Source organism: Lepidochelys kempii, chromosome 2, assembly GCF_965140265.1.
Source record: "Lepidochelys kempii isolate rLepKem1 chromosome 2, rLepKem1.hap2, whole genome shotgun sequence".
NCBI lineage: Eukaryota > Metazoa > Chordata > Testudines > Cheloniidae > Lepidochelys > Lepidochelys kempii.
Genome location: NC_133257.1, coordinates 102,347,757 through 102,369,651, shown reverse-complemented (window position 1 = coordinate 102,369,651; position 21,895 = coordinate 102,347,757). Strand labels below are relative to the sequence as shown.

Here is a 21,895-nt window from a genome sequence, read left to right as displayed (position 1 = left end):
CAGGCCTTAATCAGCCTCTGATCATACCCACTCTCCAGCTAGAAGTATTGCTTTTCAGAATTACTAATTTCATATTTGAGCTATTGAGTTCAATTTTCTATCCAATAATCTTTTTTCCTTTATCTCTTTTACCAAGACCTCCATACTGTTGCAAGTTTTTTTCCATCTAAGCAATTTGACAATGACCTTGAAATACACTGTTACATTCTGCAGAGAGAGACAGAATGCTTGATCCCTAACTGTTTAACAAACACCTTCTCTCTAGTTCCCCTCTTTCATTTACAGCTGGCAAAATACCTTTAGGCAGCTAAAGCAAGTTCTCACCAATATTTTTCACACCCCTAAAACCACATTGTTAGTAGAAAACAAGCGTGGGTGAAACCAACAGTGCTTAGCACAATGGGACTCCAATCTCAGTTGGGGTCCCTAGATGCTACTTTAATATAAATAAGAATACTCCTCATATCAGCTTCTTGCAGGATATACACAACTCTAAACAGACTTTCACTATGAGATTCTCTAGCCCCTCATCCATGACTCATTTTCACTTATAAGATTACTTGAAAATGAGTCCTGGGAAGTTGTAGCTGACAAGTTTCTATATTACAATAAAATCTCTTGCTCAGGATTTAAGCCCAATTCAGGTTCTTTATTTAAACTGGTGACAGCAGAGATGTTATTAAGAGAGCATCCTTAAATCTATTTGGCAAAACAAATGAGTTACTCATTAAACTGACAGTTGCAGGGTTTTGGGGATGGCTCAGAGGGTTAGTAACAGAGCATTTCACTTCTAAATTGTTAGGTCATACCCACCCTAGGGACCTTTTACTGCAAGGTTCTCAGCTCCCTCAACATCAGTGGGAGCAGAGGGTGCTCAGTCATTCATAGAAGATTAAGACCAATTTAAATAACAGCAAATAATTGTTGCTATCTATTTGGTAGCCCATATAAAATGAACTGGACAATTTAGTCCCTCATGGGCATGTATCTTCATCACAAATTGAGTCCTTTTCCAGCAGATTATTTTTTAAAGGAAAACATAACACCAGTAAAATGGTTTTACAGCAATTTCCTCTGAAAAGGACCCTGTCATGCAAATTTGGCCTGAAGTAAAAAAGTTATTTCAAAAAACTTACAGCCAATTAAAAAGAACAAAAACACTCCTGGAAATCTTTCAATTCCAAAGTAACATTTTCCTTCAGTGTTCAAAGCTCATGCTAATGATACTGTGCTAATGCATGAGAGCTATAACCTGAAATTTCCAGGAAACTGACTATAATCTAGAGTTCACAGATTCCAAGGCCAGAAGGGACCATTGTAATCATCTAGTCTGACCTCCTCTAAAACACAAGCCATAGAACTTCCCCCAAATAATCCCCAGAGCAGATCTTTCAGAAAAACATCCAGTCTTCATTTAAAAATTATCAGTGATAGAGAATCCACTATGACTCTTGGTACATTGTTTCAGTGATTAATTACCCTCATTGTTAAAATGCACACCTGTTCGAATCTGTCCAGCTTCAACTTGGAGCCATTGGATTGTATTATAAATTTCTCTGCTAGATCAAAGAGCCCATTATCAAATATTTGTACTCCATTTGGAACCTACACACTGTAATCAATCAACACTTAACCTCTTTGTTATGCTAAATAGATTGAGCTCCTGGAGTCTGTCACTACAAGGCATGTTCTCTAATCCTTTAATCATTCTCCTGGCTCTTCTCTCAACCCTCTCCAATTTATCAATGTCCTTCTTGAATTGTGGACACCAACGGTGGACACTACTCCAGCAGCAGTCACACCAGTGCCAAATACAGAGGTAACCCAACCTCTCTACTTCTATTCAAGATTCCCCTGTTTATGCATCCAAGGACTGCATTAGCCCTTTTGGCCACAGTATTGCACAGGGAGCATACGTTCAGCTGATTATACCCCACAACCCCCAGTGTTTTTTTCATTATTACTGCTTCCCAGGATACAGTTCCTCCATCCTGTAAGTATGGCCTGCATTCTGCATTCATAGATGTATACACTTAACAGAATTAAAACACATATTTGTTTCCACCCAGCTCAAATGAAAATAACTAGTTCATTTTCATCCTCCACTTGGAGAAACTCAAAGTAAACAATGGCATAAATTGTGAAAAGTAAATTTAGATTTTTAAAATGATTTCAGTTTTCCTCATCTAAAGTCCAGATGTGTTATTTATAACAAAGGTTAAAGATTGTTTTAAAATTAATTTAAGGCTGATCTTCAGAATATTATTGCCACTAATACATTTTAAATATTTACTGATAATTAGGGGTTTGATACTACATTTACCTGCCATTATTTATTTATTATGTTTTTATAGGAGCAATCCTGTTACGGTAAGATTTTTAAATGGCAGTTAACTCCCATTAAAAGTTTTTCTGTGTTTGAAAATATACTTTGTTGAATTGCATGAGTAGGCATTGCAGGGTTTAGCATGTTTGTGCCAAGGGAAGTCAGACAAGTATTTTGTGGGATACGTTTTAGTACCACCACTTATATGCCTGCTACTGATTATGATCAAACCACCACAAAAGGATGACAAGCGCTAGTAAGCGCAGTATTGGTTTCTCGGTTAAGTGTTGAAGAAGATAGTGAACTGGATGTGACATGTACACTAACAGATTATGGTTTATAAATCAGCATAAATGGAGAGCTGTTTTATGCAAATATTAAATTAAGCACCCATTTTACCTGTAAAATCCTACTGTCTGTCATGGCAGAGGTATAAATAATAAATTAGAAACTTCCTCACTTTGCCCAAAAACCCAATGCGATTGAATGGGGATGAAACCTTGATTCATAGTACTTTGTTGAAAAGTGGGCTTTGCCGTTTCTCGAAGACAGTCCCTGAAGCATGTTACTGTGGGCAGTGTCAATACATAAGTTACACGATGGAGGTAAATTTTTAGCACAGGGAGTACGCATAATGGTAAAACTGCTGTTAATAATTAAAGTGCTTGTCTGTCAATTTCCCTCTGCAACAAACTCAAGGTTATTTCTTTGTCTGACTTAGAGCCCAATTATACAAGATTGAGAGGCCAATATTCATGAAATTTAAATGAAACCGTGGCAGAATGCAACTTTGCTTCTGACACAAAAAGGATATTTTACTGCTCAAATCTGCACGTGTAATTTTATTCATGAGAGTAGTTCCACCCAAGATGATGAATACAGTTATTGCTATGGACAAACCAACATCATTGGTGGCTTATGAGTTACATATCAAACTCATTGCTAATAAATCCAAGGGGAAAAAAAGACATTTTAACAAATCCTCAAAGTATGGGAGGCAAAGGTTTAAAAACAAAACACCAAACCAGATATATATTTTTACTGGCAATTTTACCTGCAGTAAGAAACATCAAAATCTGAACTATGGGGTAGTTGTAATGTAGCAAGTCAAAACACTGTGGCTTTGGCCCATCTTAATGAATAAAATGAACAGCCTTGGAATTCCAAAAATCACCAGCAACGAACGACCCAAGTAGTGCTCTCTCTGACTCTCTTTTTAGATGATGGCAGAGAGATATCAACTACACACAAGATTTCTGAATTTGAGTGCCAAAAGCTAGACCCATATTTAGGCACCCAAAGACAAAATCTGATTTCAGAAGTGCTGTGCACCCACAACTCTCATTTAAGTTGGTTTGAGATGCAGGTATTCAGAACCTTTAAAAATCAGGCTACTCTTGAACCAGAAGGTAACCAGATTTGAAATATTTTGGCCTATAATACACAGTATCTGCAGTAAGTGAAATGAAAATTTGTTCTTGGCTAATTAACAACAAAGTTTCCCCAAGAAATTCCTAGAAACTTCTTTTGAAAGTTAGTGATACTATATTTACCAATTTCACAATGAATTCACAAATTGATATACTGAAACCTAGGTATAGGCAGTTCTCCCATAAAAAAAGGCAAATACACACATTGTGGCATGAAACTAGTCAAACAAAAGTGACCTTTGCTTTTTACCTCTCTCTGGAATACAGAGCAGGGTTCATTCACTAGGATCAGCTGATTGAGTCCCAAACACCAAGCTTCCTGCGAATACTGGGGAATCGAGTCTTTGGGTATGCCTACTGTACAAGCACTATGGTGGTGCTGCTGAAGTGTAAACGCTTGCTACAGCGATGGAAGGGGTTTTTCCATCACTGTAGTAAATCCACCCCTCAAGAAGCACAGCTAGGCTGACAGAAGAATTGTTCAGTCAACCTAGCAGTGTCTACACCAGGTCTTAGTTTGGATTAACTATGTCTCTCAGGGGTGTTCATTTTTCACACCATTGAGTAGTGTAGCCTAGGTTGGCCTAAGTTTTTAGATGTAAACCAGGCCTCGGTTTCTGAATGCACCGTTTGGACAGAAGGCTGGCTCTTTGTTGTTGACTACAGTGTAAAGTATTCAACGAGTATAAAACTCATATACTTCTCTTATGTCAGCAAACTATTTTAAAATGTACCTGCAAGCAAATGGCCAAATCCCTCTGAGTTCACAAACCAATTCATTAATTCAAAGGGTCTCAATTCAAGACTAGACTTTATGAACATGATCATTGAATGTAACATACGGAAACTAATCTTGCCTTATTAATGATTACCTCAGGAGTTGCAAGTGCTGCACAATATTAAAACTGATGTAGAAGTTTAACGTTTATAATAGGTGTGAGGCATAGAAAACCCTATGAAATTGTCTGATAAGGTGCTGCAAACTTTAATTGGCAATCTGTGTGTCACAGCTCCATCTAGTGATAAAGACTAATATCACACTGTACAGAGTGGAAACTTCCCCGGTATCACAAGGAAGCAACAAAAGGTAAATATGGCCTCTTTTTAAAATATAGTTGATGTGCCACGTGCCCTTCATATTTATTAGGTTTTCATATTGGTGCCCATCATTTCAATTAGTGCCTAGCATCTACTTCAAAAGTAAACCAGGATATGGTAGTCTTCAGCATGTATTGATATAAAACTCATTGACTGGATGAACTAATTTAAAGACTTACTTTAACAAAATTGTATAACAGCAAGAAGTAAGTAAATAACTCAGCAGGGTTATTTCTTTTTTTAAAGACCCTCAAACAACATACTATGGCCTTTCAGTGAACGGATTTTCATAGGTTGGTTGTAGGTTGTGTTGTTTGTTATTTGTGATTCTAAGAAATGTTTTTCCAATTTTACTTTCTATTTCATTGATTTTGAGTCTTAGAGCCTTCAGAGTAATAAAAAGCACAAAGTTCAGATGAAAAAAGGGAGTAAATACAGTAGTTTACAAATGCATCCTAAATTAAAAGAAAATAAGGTAATTATCTGTTGCATCAAATTTAGAATAATATGTTTACAGAGGTTAATACATGAAGCGAGCACTGCATCTGGAGAACCGATAAACACAAGTTGTTGAAATCGGTCACAGGACGGTCAGCAGGAACAACAGCCCAGTTCCTGGTTTTAGGTCCCATGACTAGCTCATCCCTCTTAAAAAGGACCATATCAAAAAACTAACGGTTGTAATGAAATTGTTGGCACTACAAACAGCAGAATCTATGTCCATAATACTTAATTCGCTCTATACTTCGCATGATATCCTTTTCAATAAACCAGATTACTGGCATACACTGTATACCAGTAACTGATTATAGACCTAGATGGTGATTTACACCTAGTTTTTAAGTCATTAACATAAAGAAAATGAGAAATCTTATTCATGACAATTTCCACAGTTCATTTTCTAATTCTACTTTATTTACTCTGCAAAGAATGAGGATCTCAGGCCTCTAGCCAGTGACCACATATACCACTGCAGAATGTCTAGTTAAGTCTAATTAATGAAGGCTTTGAGATTTTTTTTTAAACTAGATAACTGCAGGATAAAATCATAGCAAAATGGTTAAAATATAATTTAGCTCAAGATGTGGGAAGGGAGCTGGGAATGATTTAAAACAGTGGTGCTGCAGGATTCATTTTGGGACATGAAACTTGCTTGAGCACTCATTTTTATTCCTTGGGAATATGAATGAGTGAAGCTTTGCCATTTAAATTCCTACCTGCTGTCTCTTGCTCATAAGGATTGAATACGAAATACAGAGTGGTTACTTACATTGTGGTAGCTGTGGTTCTTTGAGATATCTGCACATGTGGATCCCAGTCATGGTGTGTGGTGGCCCCAGTGCAATAGCTTGGAACGTTTTTATTAGTAGTGTCCAGTAGGGGTCATGCTTGTTGTCAAGTCCTCATGATCTGCCTCCTAAGGGCACAAAAAGCAGTGACTGCAACTGCCACTCAGTTCTTTCACCACCCAGAATCCATCGTGTAAGATTCTGAATTGCAAGAAGGAAAGTAGGCCATGGGAGCAACATGTCCAGACTTCTCAAAGAACCACGGTTACTATGAGGTATGTAACCACTCTTTCTTCTTTAAGTACTGGACAAGTGCATCCCAGTCATGATGATTAGCTAGCAGTCACCCTAAACTGAGGTGGGTGCGAAGAGTTAATTGAAAAGAGATTGCAAAACCTCCCTTCCAAAATGGGCAACCAGTCGAGAAGCATTCATTAACAAATAATGCTTTGTAAATGTATGAGCTCAAGTTCTGGTAGCTGCTCTGCAAATCTCCAGTATTGGCTTTCAACTTAGACATGCAACCGATGTTGCTTGTGAATGAATAAGAATGTTTTAAAGGACTTATTAATATTATATACAGTCCTAATACAATCAGATGCCCATTTTGAAAGCTTTTGAGATGAAATAGCCATCCCTTTAGATTTATTTCCATAAGCAATAAAATGTCTTGAAGTCTTACAAAAAGATTTTGTTTTATCCAGATAGTATAACAATGATCGTTTGACATTCAAGATACACATGTAATTTAACTTCAGCTGAGATGAATAAGGTCGTGAAAAGAAGACTGGTAAATTAATAAACTGATTTGAAAGTCCAATACAGGTGAGTCGCATCATACGCACATTTAACTTATGCAAATTCAACTATAAGCGCTCGGCAAAAAAAACCCAACAACAACAAGATATCTGTAAACAGTGTGGGCGATTGTGCCCACCATTCCACTCAATGAGCATATGCTCCTGAGTGAGCGTGAGACGTGAATCTGCTGTTCCCTCAGTCGGTCTCAGTTCCCGCATGCGAGCATCTCGCCGCGTGTGATTCCAGTGTTTAAAGATATGTATTTTTCGTACAACGTGGCCCTAAACGCAAGCCAACTGCTTCATCTGGTGCTCAACTGAAGAAACAGCGATCTGTTCCAACGCTGGAGGAAAAACTGGCTGTGTTGGACTTACTGAGAGACAGTATGTCGGTTTTCAACGTGGTGGATAAATATGGCCGCAACAAAACTAGCATCCGTGCCGTCAAGATTCGAGAGAGAGAAATTCGTCAAGCCGTGGCATCAAGTGCTCTAATAACTGCTAAAGTGACGAGTCAGGTGCGTTATAAGTTTTTAGTGAAGACTGAAAAGGCATTAAACTTATGGCTGGAAGACATGAACCGTAAACGTGTGCCTATCGATAGCAACACGTTGCGAAAAAAGACTCTTAGCCTCTACGCACTGTTCAAACCTCCTGCCAAAGAGGGACAGCCTTCTGATGAGAAGGAATTCAAAGCCAGCCAAGGTTGGCTTAACAGTTTTAGGAACCGCTTCAACCTCAAAAACGTGCAGACTACTAGTGAAGCTGCATCTGCCAATGAAGAGGCAGCAAAAGCCTACCCCAAACAATTAAAGAAAATCATAGAAGAAAAGGACTATCTTCCGGGACAAATTTTTAATGCTGATGAGACTGGGCTCTTCTGGAAAAAAAATGCCCAACTGCACTTACATTTCAAAATCAGAAAGACAACCCCGGCTTCAAAGCAGCTAAAGACTGTGTGACTGTGTTGTTTGTGGCAATGCGGCTGGGCATTTAATAAAGTTGGGCTTGCTCTAGAGGACTGCAAATCCCCATGCCCTGAAAGGCAAGAACAAAAATCTCCTGCCTGTGTTCTGGCAATCAAATAAAAAGGCTTGGGTGATGGCAGCATTATATCTGGATTGGTTCCACAAGTGTTTCATTCCGGAGGTCAAGCGGTACCACAAAGAGAAAGGACTTGACTTTAAAGTGTTGCTGATCGTAGACAATGCTCCTGGCCACCCTGCGGCACTCCAGTTTGTGCATAACGAGGTTGAAGTAATGTTTCCTCCCCCAAATACCACCTCCAACCTCTCGACCAAGGAGTGATTCGCTGTTTCAAGGCCACAGACACAAGGCTTGCGTTCTCATGGATACATAGCGCTATGGATGCTGATCCCAATCTTAATGTGATGGAGTGTTGGAAGTCCTTCAACACTGTTAATTGCATCACTTATATTAAACAGGCAATGGATGCAATCAAGCCTGAAACAGTCAATGCATGTTGGCGAAACCTATTGAAAGAATGTGTGAATGATTTTAAAGGTTTCCTGACCATTGACAAAGAAGCGAAATGCATTATTCAGGTGGACAGGCAAGTGGGTGGTGATGGCTTTGTTGACATCCTTGAGGAAGAAATTGAAGAATTAATTGAGAGCCACAGAGAAACACTGACTAATGAAGAGTTAGAGGAACTGATAAAATTGTCTACAGAAGACGAAGATGATGACGAGGAACAAGAAGAGCCAACAAGTTGGAATCTTCCTAAATTTGCTTAAGTGTTCCAAGCAGCGAAACACTTGAATGATTTAATTTCTGAATATGATCCGTCTATGGAATGAAGCCTCAAAATCACACGTAGTATTACAAACTATTTGAGACCGTATCAAGAAATGTTTGAGCAGCTCAAGAGACAACAGCGACAGTTGCCGATCACCATGTTTTTCAAGGAAAAACAAACAACCAGCAGCAGATGAACCTATGCAATCAACTTCTTGAGCTCAACCAGAGCCAACCACTTCGTCTACAACTCTCTCTCCGTCTCCTGGATCGACATCTGAAGAGTTAATGTTTAGCTATTCCACCTGGAAGCAGGAAGGGCACACCCTGACTGTTTTGTAGAAGCAATGCACACATTGCTCTATCCAAGGACAAGGGCTAGATATGAACCATGAGAACTTGATTGTTTGGACAGCAACTGTGGGAGGCTTTCTTAGCCTGGGCTCAAGGCCTGAGAACCAGGATTGTAGTAGATAAAGGATGGTAACTAAGTATATGAATCAACGTCATACATTCCTTTGTGTAGCAGTGTGTAATGCTTAGGGGGAGAAATATAATAAAAGGAGAAGGTGGAAGGCGGGGGGGCAGAACAGCCCATCTCCGCTGACCAGCCTGTTTGCTTGCATAAAGCTGTGTTCTGCCTGATCATTGAACCGCCACAGACATCAAGCCATCATCTCCTGACAACCCCCTGTAACTAAAAATACAGTATTATAAAATTATATTTTGCATATGTACTCATTATATACTGTACATTACTGTATACATTATACATTTAAACCTATTACTGTACAGGGTTGTATACACAAAACCATGTACAGTATACTGTACTTTATGGGTGATTTAAGGGATTTTCAAGGGTAATTTTGACTATACGTGATTTTCACCTTAAGTGCTGACTTTAGAACCTAACCCCCATGTAAAATGCGACTCTGCTGAAATACTTTTGGAATGAAGGACAGATTATGTCTCAGTCACCCTTTCTATATGAAAAGCCTTGTAAGGAGGGTTTATAATTAATACTTGTAGTTCATTTATTCTACTTGCTGAGGTAATAGCCACCAAAACTGCCGTTTCATTGCCAAAATTCTGAATTAGGAAGTTTGCTAGAGATTCAAAAGGAAGTTCCAGTATAGAAGAAAGCACTAGCTTTAAATCCCATGTTGGAGCAATCTTTCTTACAGGAGTAAGAACTTGAACTAAGCCCCTCAGAAATCTGCACCCCCTTCCACTGGTGGATGAAATACTGAAATCACTGCCAAATCACTTTAAATGTAATAAGTAATCCAAGATTATTGGAATACAACACACCAAGAAGGTATGTGATCCTTGGATATGGCCCAGAATAAAAGACATACCACTAGCAGAATGTGTTATTTCCTGTTCTGAAGTTAGATAATGTTCTTCAGCAGTACAGAATATCCAATGAGGACATCCAGAAACCACCCAAACAATGAGATGTAGTAACACTGGATTTGAGTATAGGAGTAGGCTGTGATTTTGTGATATCATGTCATTCTGAATCAGCAGCGTGGTAAACTGTTGATTGGACACTATTAGAAGATCAGAGAACAAGAACTGATAAGGCCAATTAGGAGCTATTAGTATAGCCCAATCTTTTTCTTACCTTATCTTCCTGATCACCCTTGGAATTAAAGGAAAAGTAGGGAAGGCATACATCAAATGGTGTGACCAGCAAATCATGAAAGTGTCTGCTATGAATCCCAGACTCTTTCCTGCTCAATAACAAAACAGACACTTTTTGTTCTGATTCCAAGCAAACAAGTCTATTTGGGGAAACCCTCACTTTTGGAAGATTTGGTCCACTAATTAATTAATCTTTTAAGTCCCATTCATGGGACAAGGTCACCTTTCTGCTTAGTGAGTCTGCTACACCATTGCTCTTCCCTGGAAGATGAAGAGTTGTCAGACTGATACAAAGCTGGATACACTATTCTCATATAGAACATAGAAGGTCTGCCTTACACCTCTCTGCCTATTCAGACAGTATGGATAGGCACTTGGTTAAAACATCCTCCAAGCTGATGAAATCCCAAACGGCGGTAGTTGGAATTCATAATTATTTGCCAAAGCCACAAACTGAAGATACTACTTGAGTGCAGAATGTGTCCGACACATGAAAATACGCTTTGTGCAAGTTGAGGGTCATGAACCAATCCATGGGATCTAGAGTGGGAATAACTGAAGCAAGAGTTACCATTACAAGACTTGGCATGCCAAATGTATTTGTTTTGGATTCCCAAAATCTAAGATCGCATGCCAACCTCCTTTATTTTTTTTATATGAAAAACGGAAGCCCTTTTCCACATATTCTTCAGGTACCAATTCTATCAACCTGTCCTAGGTTGATTAGGTCATCTAATTCTAGATGTACGCTTGTGAGAAAAGGGATCAGGTATGGGTGGGAGGCAGAGACTGAAACTGAATGACATAACCATCTCTGAGAAGTTGAAGGGCCCATTTATCTGTGATGATTCCAATCCAAGTCTCCTGGGAAAAGAAAAAGCAAAATCAAAAAGGAGGGAGGAACAGGTATTGGTCCTTGTAGATTAGTCCAAGATCCTCAACCATCACATCGAATCTGATGTCTCTGTGTCTGTCCTGGTTGTGAGGTTACCAAAGAGGACGATGGAATTCGTCATCTTTTTGATATCTTAATCTCTTCGTGGATTAGTCAGAAGATCTCTGCTGGTAAAAGTATGAGGAAGTTTAGTATATTTTGAGGAGGAGGAACATGGGCAACACTGTTTCTTCCTAAATGCAGGTGCATATAAACTTAGAGATCTAAAAGTGGATCTTAAGTCTTTTAATGAACTCAAGGCCTCATCTGTTTTAGTTTCATCTAAACAAGCTCAATCCATCAAATAGCAAATCTTCCGTGGTTGTCTGTACCTCCCTGTATCAATCTGGTGCAGAAAACCATGATGCATATCTCCTAACAATAGCTTTAGCTGTTTAACAGACACCAATATCAGTTGCACCCAGATCAGTTTGAAGAGCTATTTTAGAAATCAACTAGCCCCCATAAATTGATCTGAACTCCTCTCTAATTTCTGTAGGTAACTTGTCCTTAAAGTCAGATGTTTGTTCTATTGTAGATAATCATATTTAGAAAGCATAGCTTGATAATTAGTTATTCTAACTTGCAGACAGGCTGATGAATAAATTTTCCTCCCAAAAGTGTCTAGTCTGTTTGGTTCTCTCTCTTTGGGAGCTGACTTTCCCAATTGTTTCGACTCTTCATTTGCAGGAGTAACAACCAACGAAGATGGAGATGGACAAGTATAAAAATACTCAAAACCTTTGGATAGTACTTGATATCTACAATTAGCATGTTTTGAAGTAGCTGAAATCAAGGAGGGAGTAATCAAAAGCTCTTTTTCTATTCTAAAATTCCTCACTGATAGGAAGAGCAACTCTATTTTGAGATGCTGGTTGTAAAGTATCAAAAGTTTATGCCTTTTCCTATACCATTTCTTATAGGACTTCCAGTGTTTCCCCTTATGCACTTCAATAATTCCTGAAACATTTTAAATGTATCAATTGTCAGAGGCACAGTGGATGAAATAGTCTCTTCAAGTGAAGAAAAAGAAGAAGAATGTGGACATCCAGCTTAATCTTCCTGGTGAACCGGTAACTCTCCATCACTAGAATGATGCTGTTCCTCTGTTTCCATAATCTGAACAGGAAATGAGGTGACACTTGAAAAACTGAATTAGGTGACTTACACATATATGCCATTTACTGTAGGGGAACTTCCCCTGGATGCTGCAGATATTGCTGCCACAGAGACCAATATGGCCAAGGTTGTTGACCATGTGGTTAAGATACATTCATCCCATTTGGGGGATACCAACGAGAGTAATTAGAATTTAAACCCTGACATTCATAAAAAAGTTCCTTTGTGTCATCTTTTCTGTTTTTATTTTCTTTTTGCTGGCTTCTTAGGTGGAGGGCTCCCACTGGAATCTGATGAGAATCCTTCTATTGATAGGACAACAGGATTTTAAAATTTGAGTAGGACTTCTACTCACAGCCCTACTGTTCTGATGATGAAGAGAAATCTTTATCACGGGTATTCTTGATCTTTCATGGAGAGGAGGTTTAGATGGTGCAGAACTAGAAGACTTTAACAATGGTAAACCAGGCGCTGGAGTTATTCTGATATCCAAGGGAGATGTAAACAAGTATTTCGGTGCTGTGGAATCCCCTTCAAAAGACATCTGAGTTGAGGAAGCCTGTCTCATTTAGCTGCTTTGAGGGCTCTGAAATGCTGAAACTGCCTGTGCTGAGTGAGAGAGGTGGGTGAGGTCGTATCTTTTATTGGACCAACTTCTGTTGGTGAGAGAGACAAGCTTTCGAACCACACAGAGCTCTTCTCACCTTTCTGACAATAGAAGTTGGTCTAATAAAAGATATTACCTTACCTACCTTGTCTCTCTAATATCCTGGACCGACATGGCTACAATTATACTGCAACATGCCGAGTGAGATGCTCTTATCAAAATTAGTCCTGCTAAAGACAGTGCCAGGGCAGACTGTAATTGATGCACTGGTGCTAAGATGGATGGTTTCGGTAAGTCCTGAGCCACGGTTTTAGGACTTTCATCTCTATGTGCTCTCTTCTGCGAGTACCGAACAGGACACTGAGGGCTCTAGCACTGATTTCCTCTGTGCTGACTTCATCAATTACTTTTAGGATGACTTTCTCCTGCCAGACACCAGAGATAGAGAAGAGTCATAACCAATTTAGTGTCTCACTTTTCGGACAGCAGGGATTTCTGACTGCTCCAAAATTAATTTGCAAAGCCTCTCTAGGTCTTTCTGTTGCTCTTGAGCCTGGTGTCACATCTCTGGTGACTAGATCATAGACAGATTGTGTTGGTAGACAGCAACTTCCTCAGCATTGCCTTGGCTCACGATCTGACAGTGCCCTCATGTACTTTTCCATGAGAAAGAGCTTTCACCTGGACTGTCACGCTTTCTGTGTGAGCATCTTAGAAGATTTACAGATCACACGCTTAGTGACAACATGGTCTTCACTCATGCAATAAAGACACTTACCATGAATGACCGTTAGGGGAATGGCACTCCCTCCCCGCATGTAGAGGGGCATAATTTAAAGCCTGGGGAATCTCAGTTCTGACATACCTCAATTAAAATCCTAATACACTAATTCAAAACAGAAATAAAGTTAAAATGTAACTCTCTTCCTTTAAAAAAAAAACAGAGGTAACATTAAGGTTAAGTCTGCACTATGAACTAGGAGTGTGATGTCCCTTGCTTGTGTACACATACTTGTGCTAGCTCTTGTCAAGATAGCACAAGTATAAATAGCAGAGTTGCTGAAGCAGCACAAGTAATGGCAGATGAGGCATGGCTTAGCTGTGCTGAGTATGTACCCACCTGTTTCAGATGGGTTAATACTTGGAACAGCTAAGCCAAGCCTCGGCTGCCACTACTTGTGCTACCATGGTTATGCTGCATGTGTACATAGGTAGGTGAATCACACACTTATCTTGTAGTGTAAAGGCAGCCTAACACTACTGAACACTAAGGCTACAATAAATAAAAAGTAACTATCCAAATTAACTAAATAAAATGGGGATACTATTGTTGTTCTGGCTGTACAGCCTAGGTCCATCCAAAGAAACTGAGTGGTGGTCCGCGTCACTACACTCTTTGTACTCTCGGGAGGGAGAGAGTGAGGTTGTAAGGACATGCATCTGACGAAGTGGGTATTCACCCACAAAAGCTTATGCTCCGATACATCTGTTAGTCTATAAGGTTCCACAGGACTCTTTGCCGTTGTAAGGAGTGTGACCCCTACTGGACACTACAAGTGAAAGTGTTCTGAACTACTGTGCTGGGGCATCCACACACCACGAATAGGATCCACGTTTCCAGTTCGGAAAAAAATAATCCCTGTTTGACTGTGATCCTTTCTTTATTAGCTACAGATTTTTAAATAAATAACTTCCTCCCCACCCTCTAATTTCCAATGCCCTTCATGTATTCTGTTTTCATACTTCCTCTCTTTGCATGTGTGCTCAGAGTCTGGAGATAGCATTTCAAACTGCTCTCAAGCCCATCTTCATCAGGTTGAAAAAGTATCACTTTAAAGTTCTCCACAGTGTACACTATGAAAAATTTGCAGTAGACTAGCATCCTCTTTGATTTCAGTAACACAGCAGTAGAGGCGGCAACACTAGCCAGGGAAAAATGAGAGAGAAAGGAGGTTCGTGGAAGCTGTGTCCCAAAAACAAAAAAGTTTAATTTGGAAAAAGAAAAGGAGTACTTGTGGCACCTTAGGGCCTAACCAATTTATTTGAGCATAAGCTTTCGTGAGCTACAGCTCACTTCTACAGCTCACTTCATCGGATGCGATGAGTGAGCTGTGGCTCACGAAAGCTTATGCTCAAATAAATTGGTTAGTCGCTAAGGTGCCACAAGTACTCCTTTTCTTTTTGCGAATACAGACTAACACGGCTGCTACTCTGAAACCTTTAATATGGAACATTCACAGAAAACAGCAATCACCCCAACTACCACCTATATTTGTATACTGCTATCCTGTTGGTTTAAAAAAAAAAAGTCATGTGAGTTAAAACTGGACATTCTAGCAGCATCGTTATAGCCTTAAACTAGGCCGTTTTTCATTCACTGCTAGCCATTTTTTTCTGTCACCCGGTAATATGAATCCATAGCTCTGGCTATCATCTAAAAAGTGGAAAAGTAAAGCTAATTGTGGGAGGAAGTGCAGGATGATTGCATAATCTCATAGAAATTGCATAGTCCCAATAAAATCCATTAAAGTCCTACTTTTTAAGTGGTATAATAATATACACCATCGGCACAGGGAGAGCAAACCTAATAAATATTGAGCTGAACTTTCCTGCAATAACTAATTTGAAACTCATTTTTCCGAAGGATTATATTACATGCATATCATATATATGATATATACACATCATCATAGCAAGAGGAACAATGCTTTTTATTTTCATACAGATTTTTTTTTTTAAAAAACTCCCAACCCTGATAGATTGGTTGATCTTTGGCAAACAATAACTATAGGTCAAGACTTTTAAAGATGGTTTGACAACTAAAGATGCAGAGGTGCCTTGTGGGATTTTCAAAAGTGCCCATTTGACCCCATTAGGAATTAGACAGCTAGGTGTTTCTGAAAATCCCACTAGGTGCCTATCTGCATATTTTGGTGCCGAAATATCTTTAAAAGTCTGGTCCAGAGTGGTTAAGTTATTCGTCAAAGATCATACAATTAGTCAGCAGTAGGGCTAGGAATAAAACTCAGGAGGCCTGGGTCCATATCCAGTGCTCTGACAAGTAGATTACATTGTCTCATTAGGTAGGTTATATGGAAAGGTTGTGTGTTTTGCTGTCAGTGACAAATAAAATCAGAGTTAATTTGTTTGTCTGTCTCTTCATATTATTTTAGACTCTACTCTTTTTCACTGCACAGATATACTTGATCTTAAGTAGCAAGAAATGTACCATCCTTTATCAATCTGAATGTCTTTAATGTCATTAGATATTCAGGGAAGCAGTCATACTTGGTGGGACCTTTATGACACCTTCTCTTCAAGGTTTTCTCTATTCCCTGGTGATCTAGTTTGGTTCTGTTGGAGTTTCTGGTGTGGCCTTTGGCTATTATGTTTTTCAAGAAGGAAAGCTTATACCTTCTACTGTTCATGAATTTAACATGGATCAGTCACATCTAACTATTCTTATTTCCATCTTTGTGATACTAACGCAAGATGTAGCACCAATTTCACATAATAGAGTAGACACCATTTTCACCGTGGCATAAAACATTTATCACAGGTAACTGTGTTGTGCTAAAAGAAAAGGAGAACTTGTGGCACCTTAGAGACTAACAAATTTATTTGAGCATAAGCTTTCGTGAGCTACAGCTCACTTCGTCGGATGCTGTAGCTCATGAAAGTTTATGCTCAAATAAATTTGTTTGTCTCTAAGGTGCCACAAGTCCTCCTTTTCTTTTTGCGGATACAGACTAACATGGCTGCTACTCTGAAACCTGTGTTGTGCTAGTTAGTCTCCATGAATTTAATAGCCTTGCTCTTGTTCTGCCTCTGCTTTTTTGGATTTTTCTCCTCATCACTTGAAGCACTGCTGAGATGACATGGTGCCATCAGTTGCACTTAACTCTCCTCAGCCTGAAATAGAGCCGCTCTTTCATTGACGGAATGTTTGAAATTTGTGCTGCACATTAGAAATGAAAAGAGGTGCTACTCAGCTCATTACTGCTGTGGCACAGAGACTGACTCCAAGACCTAAGAGGCCTTTTTCCACCTAAGTTTGCACATCTAATTTACTGATTCCATGATTCCACTTACAAGGAAATCAAATATTTAACTTCTGTTACCGGAATACCTCAGCCTAACACAGGCGATATTGGACTTCAATAATGTTAAAGGGGTGTGTGTGTGTGTATTTATGTGTATATATATATACAGATATGGACACAAGATGCGTATGTATTACTTAATTCTGCTGTTCTATAGAGAGTGCATGGCCTTGTATGCACTAAAGACATTGGATCATAAACTCTGTCGATTTCTTGTGTGTTTTACTGTGAGTTTTTCCCCTCTTTTCTTTTAGTTTTATTCTGTGAGTATGCCTTTTGGTGCATTTTCTCTTCAAATGGTCATTATTTATCTTGGTCTCCTCAGAGCACTTACTAATATATCCACCCTACATTTCAGGACATACATGCAGCCAGAGCTAGCCATGTAGGTTCCATGCCCCAGAGGTCTCAGCACGGGCGGCCTGGTGATGACAACCCAGTAGTCCATTTCTTCAAGAACATCGTAAGTTTCCCCTTCCCTTCATGGTTCTCTGGCAGAGTTAAATGTAATTTGAGATTTAATGGCAGCTAAACAGTACCTGTAGGTTATCCATTTTGTTGCAATTGAGACTGTCGATAAAATGTTCTGTCTGTGCTTTTGAGGGAATAATTATATTTTGACATCAAAATTATTTTACTTTGCTATTACAACTTCTAGTTTTGTGTAGGAAAAATTTTTGGATGGAAATGGGTGAGTCTTCCATTAACGTATTGAAATTCCAACATTAATCACTGATGCTATTAAACAGCTTTACCATTTGCAAATTTTTTATTTGCCTTTCTTGAAATAAGGCATATTCAAATTTTTGTTTTGTTTAAAAAAGTAAGTGATGCTCAAGGCATAGTGCATTTAAAATAGCACTTACTAGATTTAATAAATTAATTCTATTCTAAGAGAGAAGCTAGACTCCGGCATTTCTTCTGAAGGCATAAACAAAAAAATCCCAGATTTGATTCCCTACCTGAGTGATGTTATTTGAGGAGAAGGATTTTCTTCAGCTTTGAACCTGGATATCTTCATACTAATATGAAAAAAAACCAAACACAAAATCAGAGAAACAACTATAGAGTTATGTCTCCCTCAAACATTCTACAAAATGGTATCCCTGAATACTGTGCAAAGATATCATAAAAAAACTTTGCTGCCTGAGCCTAATAATCCTTGAAAGCACTTCAGAATGCTTCCCACTTGAGAGAAGTCGCCTCAAATGTATTGCAGCTGTGAAATGATCACTGGCACCACAGATAATCCCTTTTCCCTTCTTTATCCTCTTTGAAGCAGACCTCTCCATCTGCTGAGGCCCAAATGTGCAACGAAAACCCAAAAGACAGACATGAGAAAGACAGAAGTGCAAGAAACCTTAAACAGCATAGGCTAATTGATTTGGATTAATTAATACTATTTCTATTAATATCAGCTTCACCAGATCAACATTCCTGATGTTAATATCTTCAGTCATGAAAGGAAGGTACCACTGTGTTGCAGAATGGAGACAAATACCTAAAATGAGGAATATATATTGCGTGCACTTAAAAAGTTCATTCCAATCCTAAACATATTATTGGATCTAGTATACTTTTAATTTTTTTATGATGGGGAATACCCCTAAAACTGGAATTAATTTTAAAAATATGTCCACTGTATATGCTATTGAGAAAGCTGAAAGCTTTAAACAATGTGAAGGTAGATGAAATCAGACATTATCCAAATTATAGGATGAAGAGCAAACCCTTGATGGTTGTACTAGATCTATTGCTGCTTGTGTTTTATCATTTTTTTTCTATTGCTCTGTAGGTGTCACCTAGGACACCACCCCCAGTGCAGGCAAAGGTAAGTGTCTTCCCCAAGATCCCATCTAATTATTGTGGTTAAATATGTACCTGTTCAGGTGGCCATATTCGTTTACTCAAAAGGTATCATCACCAATGTTTAGAACAGGGGAGTAGAAGTCAGGAGACCTGGGCTCTATTTCCGATTTTAACACTGACTTGCTGCATGACCACAGATTAGCCATCTGTAAAATGGCAATAATACTGCTTGTCCACTGATCTAAAGCATGTTGAGATTCTTTCATGAAAGCTGATAATTAAATGTAAAATATTATTCATAATATTTTAAAACATATTCTTCAGCCAAACCCTGAGAATGTCTATAAGTAGCTGGTGAGATTACAAGAAGATCCATGTTGTTAATTGTAAGTAAATTGAGTTGTTAAACCAAAGCTGGTCAAATAATTTTTGCAAATAATTCTAATTGTGAATTGTCTGTTTTCTATTCAAATAATCATTTAAGAATTTTTTATTATTATTTAATTAACTTTATAGATCAAATAATATAAATTGTGAATGTTGGTATTTTTAATTTAATAGAATGACTGTTCACAAATTTATGCGTCTATTATTTGACCAGCTCTGTTCGCTGTTTCTCTTTTTTCTCTCACGTATCTTGAGCACCCTTTCCTTCATGGTGATCATCATATCACTGTTTCTGTTTCTTACATATGCAGGGGAGAGGATTATCCCTCGCCAGATTTAGCTGGGTAGGTGATGAATGTGCTTTCATTCACAGCCATTTTGGTCTACCAAGGCCAAAGTATATCTTTCACCATTGCCTTTCAAGCCGCTGCAGCAACTTGACATTCATGTTTCGGTCTTCATTTTGGTGTTTGTTTTGCTTTATTCCTTTTGATTCACTTTCCCCCTCCTACACAGCAGTTTGTTTATGGTCGTAATTTTGTTGCTTGCTCTTATCCAGAAGCTTGTCAACCTTACAGTGATATAATCTCTTTTGCTTTAGCACAAATGGAGCACGTCTGCTGCATGGCAAAACTACCTCTTTTCCTTTAAGGCTCCTGGAAGACTTAACTGCTTTGTCTTTTCTTTTTGCGGGGAGCGGAAGAATTGGGGATAGGGTTGAAAGAGCCAGGGAACTTTTTGCATAAGCCTGATTTTTCTATATGCTAATATTGTCTCTAGTGTGTACATTTTTGTCATACGTTTTTGCAGTCCCTTTTAAAAAGAAGAGATCAATACTACTGCTTATTATATAGGCTCTTTCTACAGTTATGTTTTAAAACATGGACAGTATCGAGTAGCAGACCAGCACAGTTATCTCACAGCTAACTAAATCCTATTTTCTATTTCACTTCAGCTTTCATTACACACATGGGCAGATTACCACAAGTATCTTAAATGGTATATTAAAGCTTCTAAAATGCCAATGGTTTCTATCAGTGTAGTTATTTCCTAGAACACAAAAGTTATTTTCTCAAAGTCAGAGGTTTGGTGTTCTTTGTGCTCATGAGATGGGAGAAATCATTAACCAATGGGATGGCAGAAGACTCTAATGTGTGTGAATTCTTAAAATCACACTGTCAAGAATTTTCTCTAAGGTTTTTCTTATTTATTTTTTTGAAATTCTCCATCAGGCCTAAATCCTGGAGCTAATTCTCAAACAACACTCCCCTTGAAGTCAGTAATATATGGGAATTTTGAAGGATTGTAAGTTTGGGTTTCAGAAAGCCCAATCCTCAGTTCCCACCTACAATGTAAGAAGGTGAATGGGAGTGAAAGGCATTCAGCACTTTGCGGCATAAGGTTCAATATTTGTAACAGCCTATTAAAAGATTGAAAAAAGCCTCAGTTCTTTTGCTAATTACTTTGCTCTCCATTTGACAAACAATATGGTTTTTTTAATTGCTTCTGTTCTTGTAGTAGGAACAAAATCTTGAGCATCAGGTGAAAGGGTGCTCAGTCCTTTCACAAGAAGGTCCAATCTAACTCAAGTAAGTGTTGGTGATGTTCTTCACCACACAGAATTCGGCCTACTGCGATAGGGCTGGTGGGTCAGCAGAAACGTTAACAGCTTTGGCAACACAGCCATGGACTTCCCAGCTGTTGGGTATGGCATTCTCTCTCTTATAAACATTAAATCTAGATTTGGCAGTGGCTCTGTTTGCATGACTCCCATTGAAGCCAATGCGAGTTCTCAATGGCTGTATCATCAGATCCACACACTGAAGCAATTGGGAGCTGAGAGAGTTAAATGATTGCAGAATTGAATCCAGAGCAGGCCCAGTCTATTGAGATAGAGTGACATTTTGCCATTTACTTCAATACAGGCATGATCAAGCCCAATGACTTCTGGGAAACTTCTGCTACAGAATATGGGATTTAATACAAGTTAAGAGATTTAGAAAGGAAGGCTATTTCCTGCCAGGTTTATAACAATTTAAAACTAGGTCATCTTGGCAGTATCTCTTATACACAACTAAGTTCAGATAGTCCATTTTACTTTCTTTGTTAACATGATCGATAGCTGTAATATTGTATCTGAATAGATCTGTGAATTTATTCATTCTACTTTACTGTTTGTTTAACAACAAAAGGATATCTCAATGAATCGAATACAAATTTGGCTCTTAGAGCAGAGAAAAATCAAGGAAGCAGGATTCCACATAAACTTCACTCCTGCTTTGTGAATGAATTAGGAATGCAAAATTGCCAACACACTCTCACTGTCCTTTGATTGTCTCTTGCCTTTTAACTATCTTTTATACAGATACTTCCTTTGCTCCAGAACAGTTTTTCTCAAATTATGAGCCTGGCTCCCTTGGGGAGGCTTCAACCTCTTTCAGAAGATGTACACTGAAAATGAAGGAAGAGAGTATTCTTTTTTCCATTTCTTATAGGAATTATTACTTAGGATTCAGCAAAAGCAGGACCTGTTTGTTGAAGGGCAAATGGGTAGTTCAGGAGACAGGATAACAAATCAGAACCTTTTT

The 21,895-nt window shown here is 38.6% G+C and overlaps 2 protein-coding genes across 17 annotated transcripts in view; one reads left to right on the top strand and one right to left on the bottom strand.

The window, feature by feature from the left end:
- Positions 1 to 21,895, bottom strand: part of ZNF236 (zinc finger protein 236) — a 232,124-nt gene that overhangs the window by 13,419 nt on the left and 196,810 nt on the right. For all 13 annotated transcript variants that reach the window (XR_012157275.1, XR_012157274.1, XR_012157278.1 and 10 more), the window contains one exon: positions 18,074 to 18,133. The gene's annotated coding sequence lies outside the window, so the exon portion shown is untranslated. The remainder of the gene's footprint in view (positions 1 to 18,073; positions 18,134 to 21,895) is intronic.
- The window catches only part of MBP (myelin basic protein), a 174,206-nt gene that overhangs the window by 146,353 nt on the left and 5,958 nt on the right, over positions 1 to 21,895 (top strand). For 3 of the 4 annotated variants that reach the window (XM_073331790.1, XM_073331792.1, XM_073331793.1), the window contains 3 exons: positions 17,470 to 17,574; positions 18,907 to 18,942; positions 19,619 to 19,651. In XM_073331790.1, coding sequence (XP_073187891.1) covers positions 17,470 to 17,574; positions 18,907 to 18,942; positions 19,619 to 19,651 — 174 coding nt within the window. The remainder of the gene's footprint in view (positions 1 to 17,469; positions 17,575 to 18,906; positions 18,943 to 19,618; positions 19,652 to 21,895) is intronic. The other variant, XM_073331791.1, reaches the window with a different exon arrangement.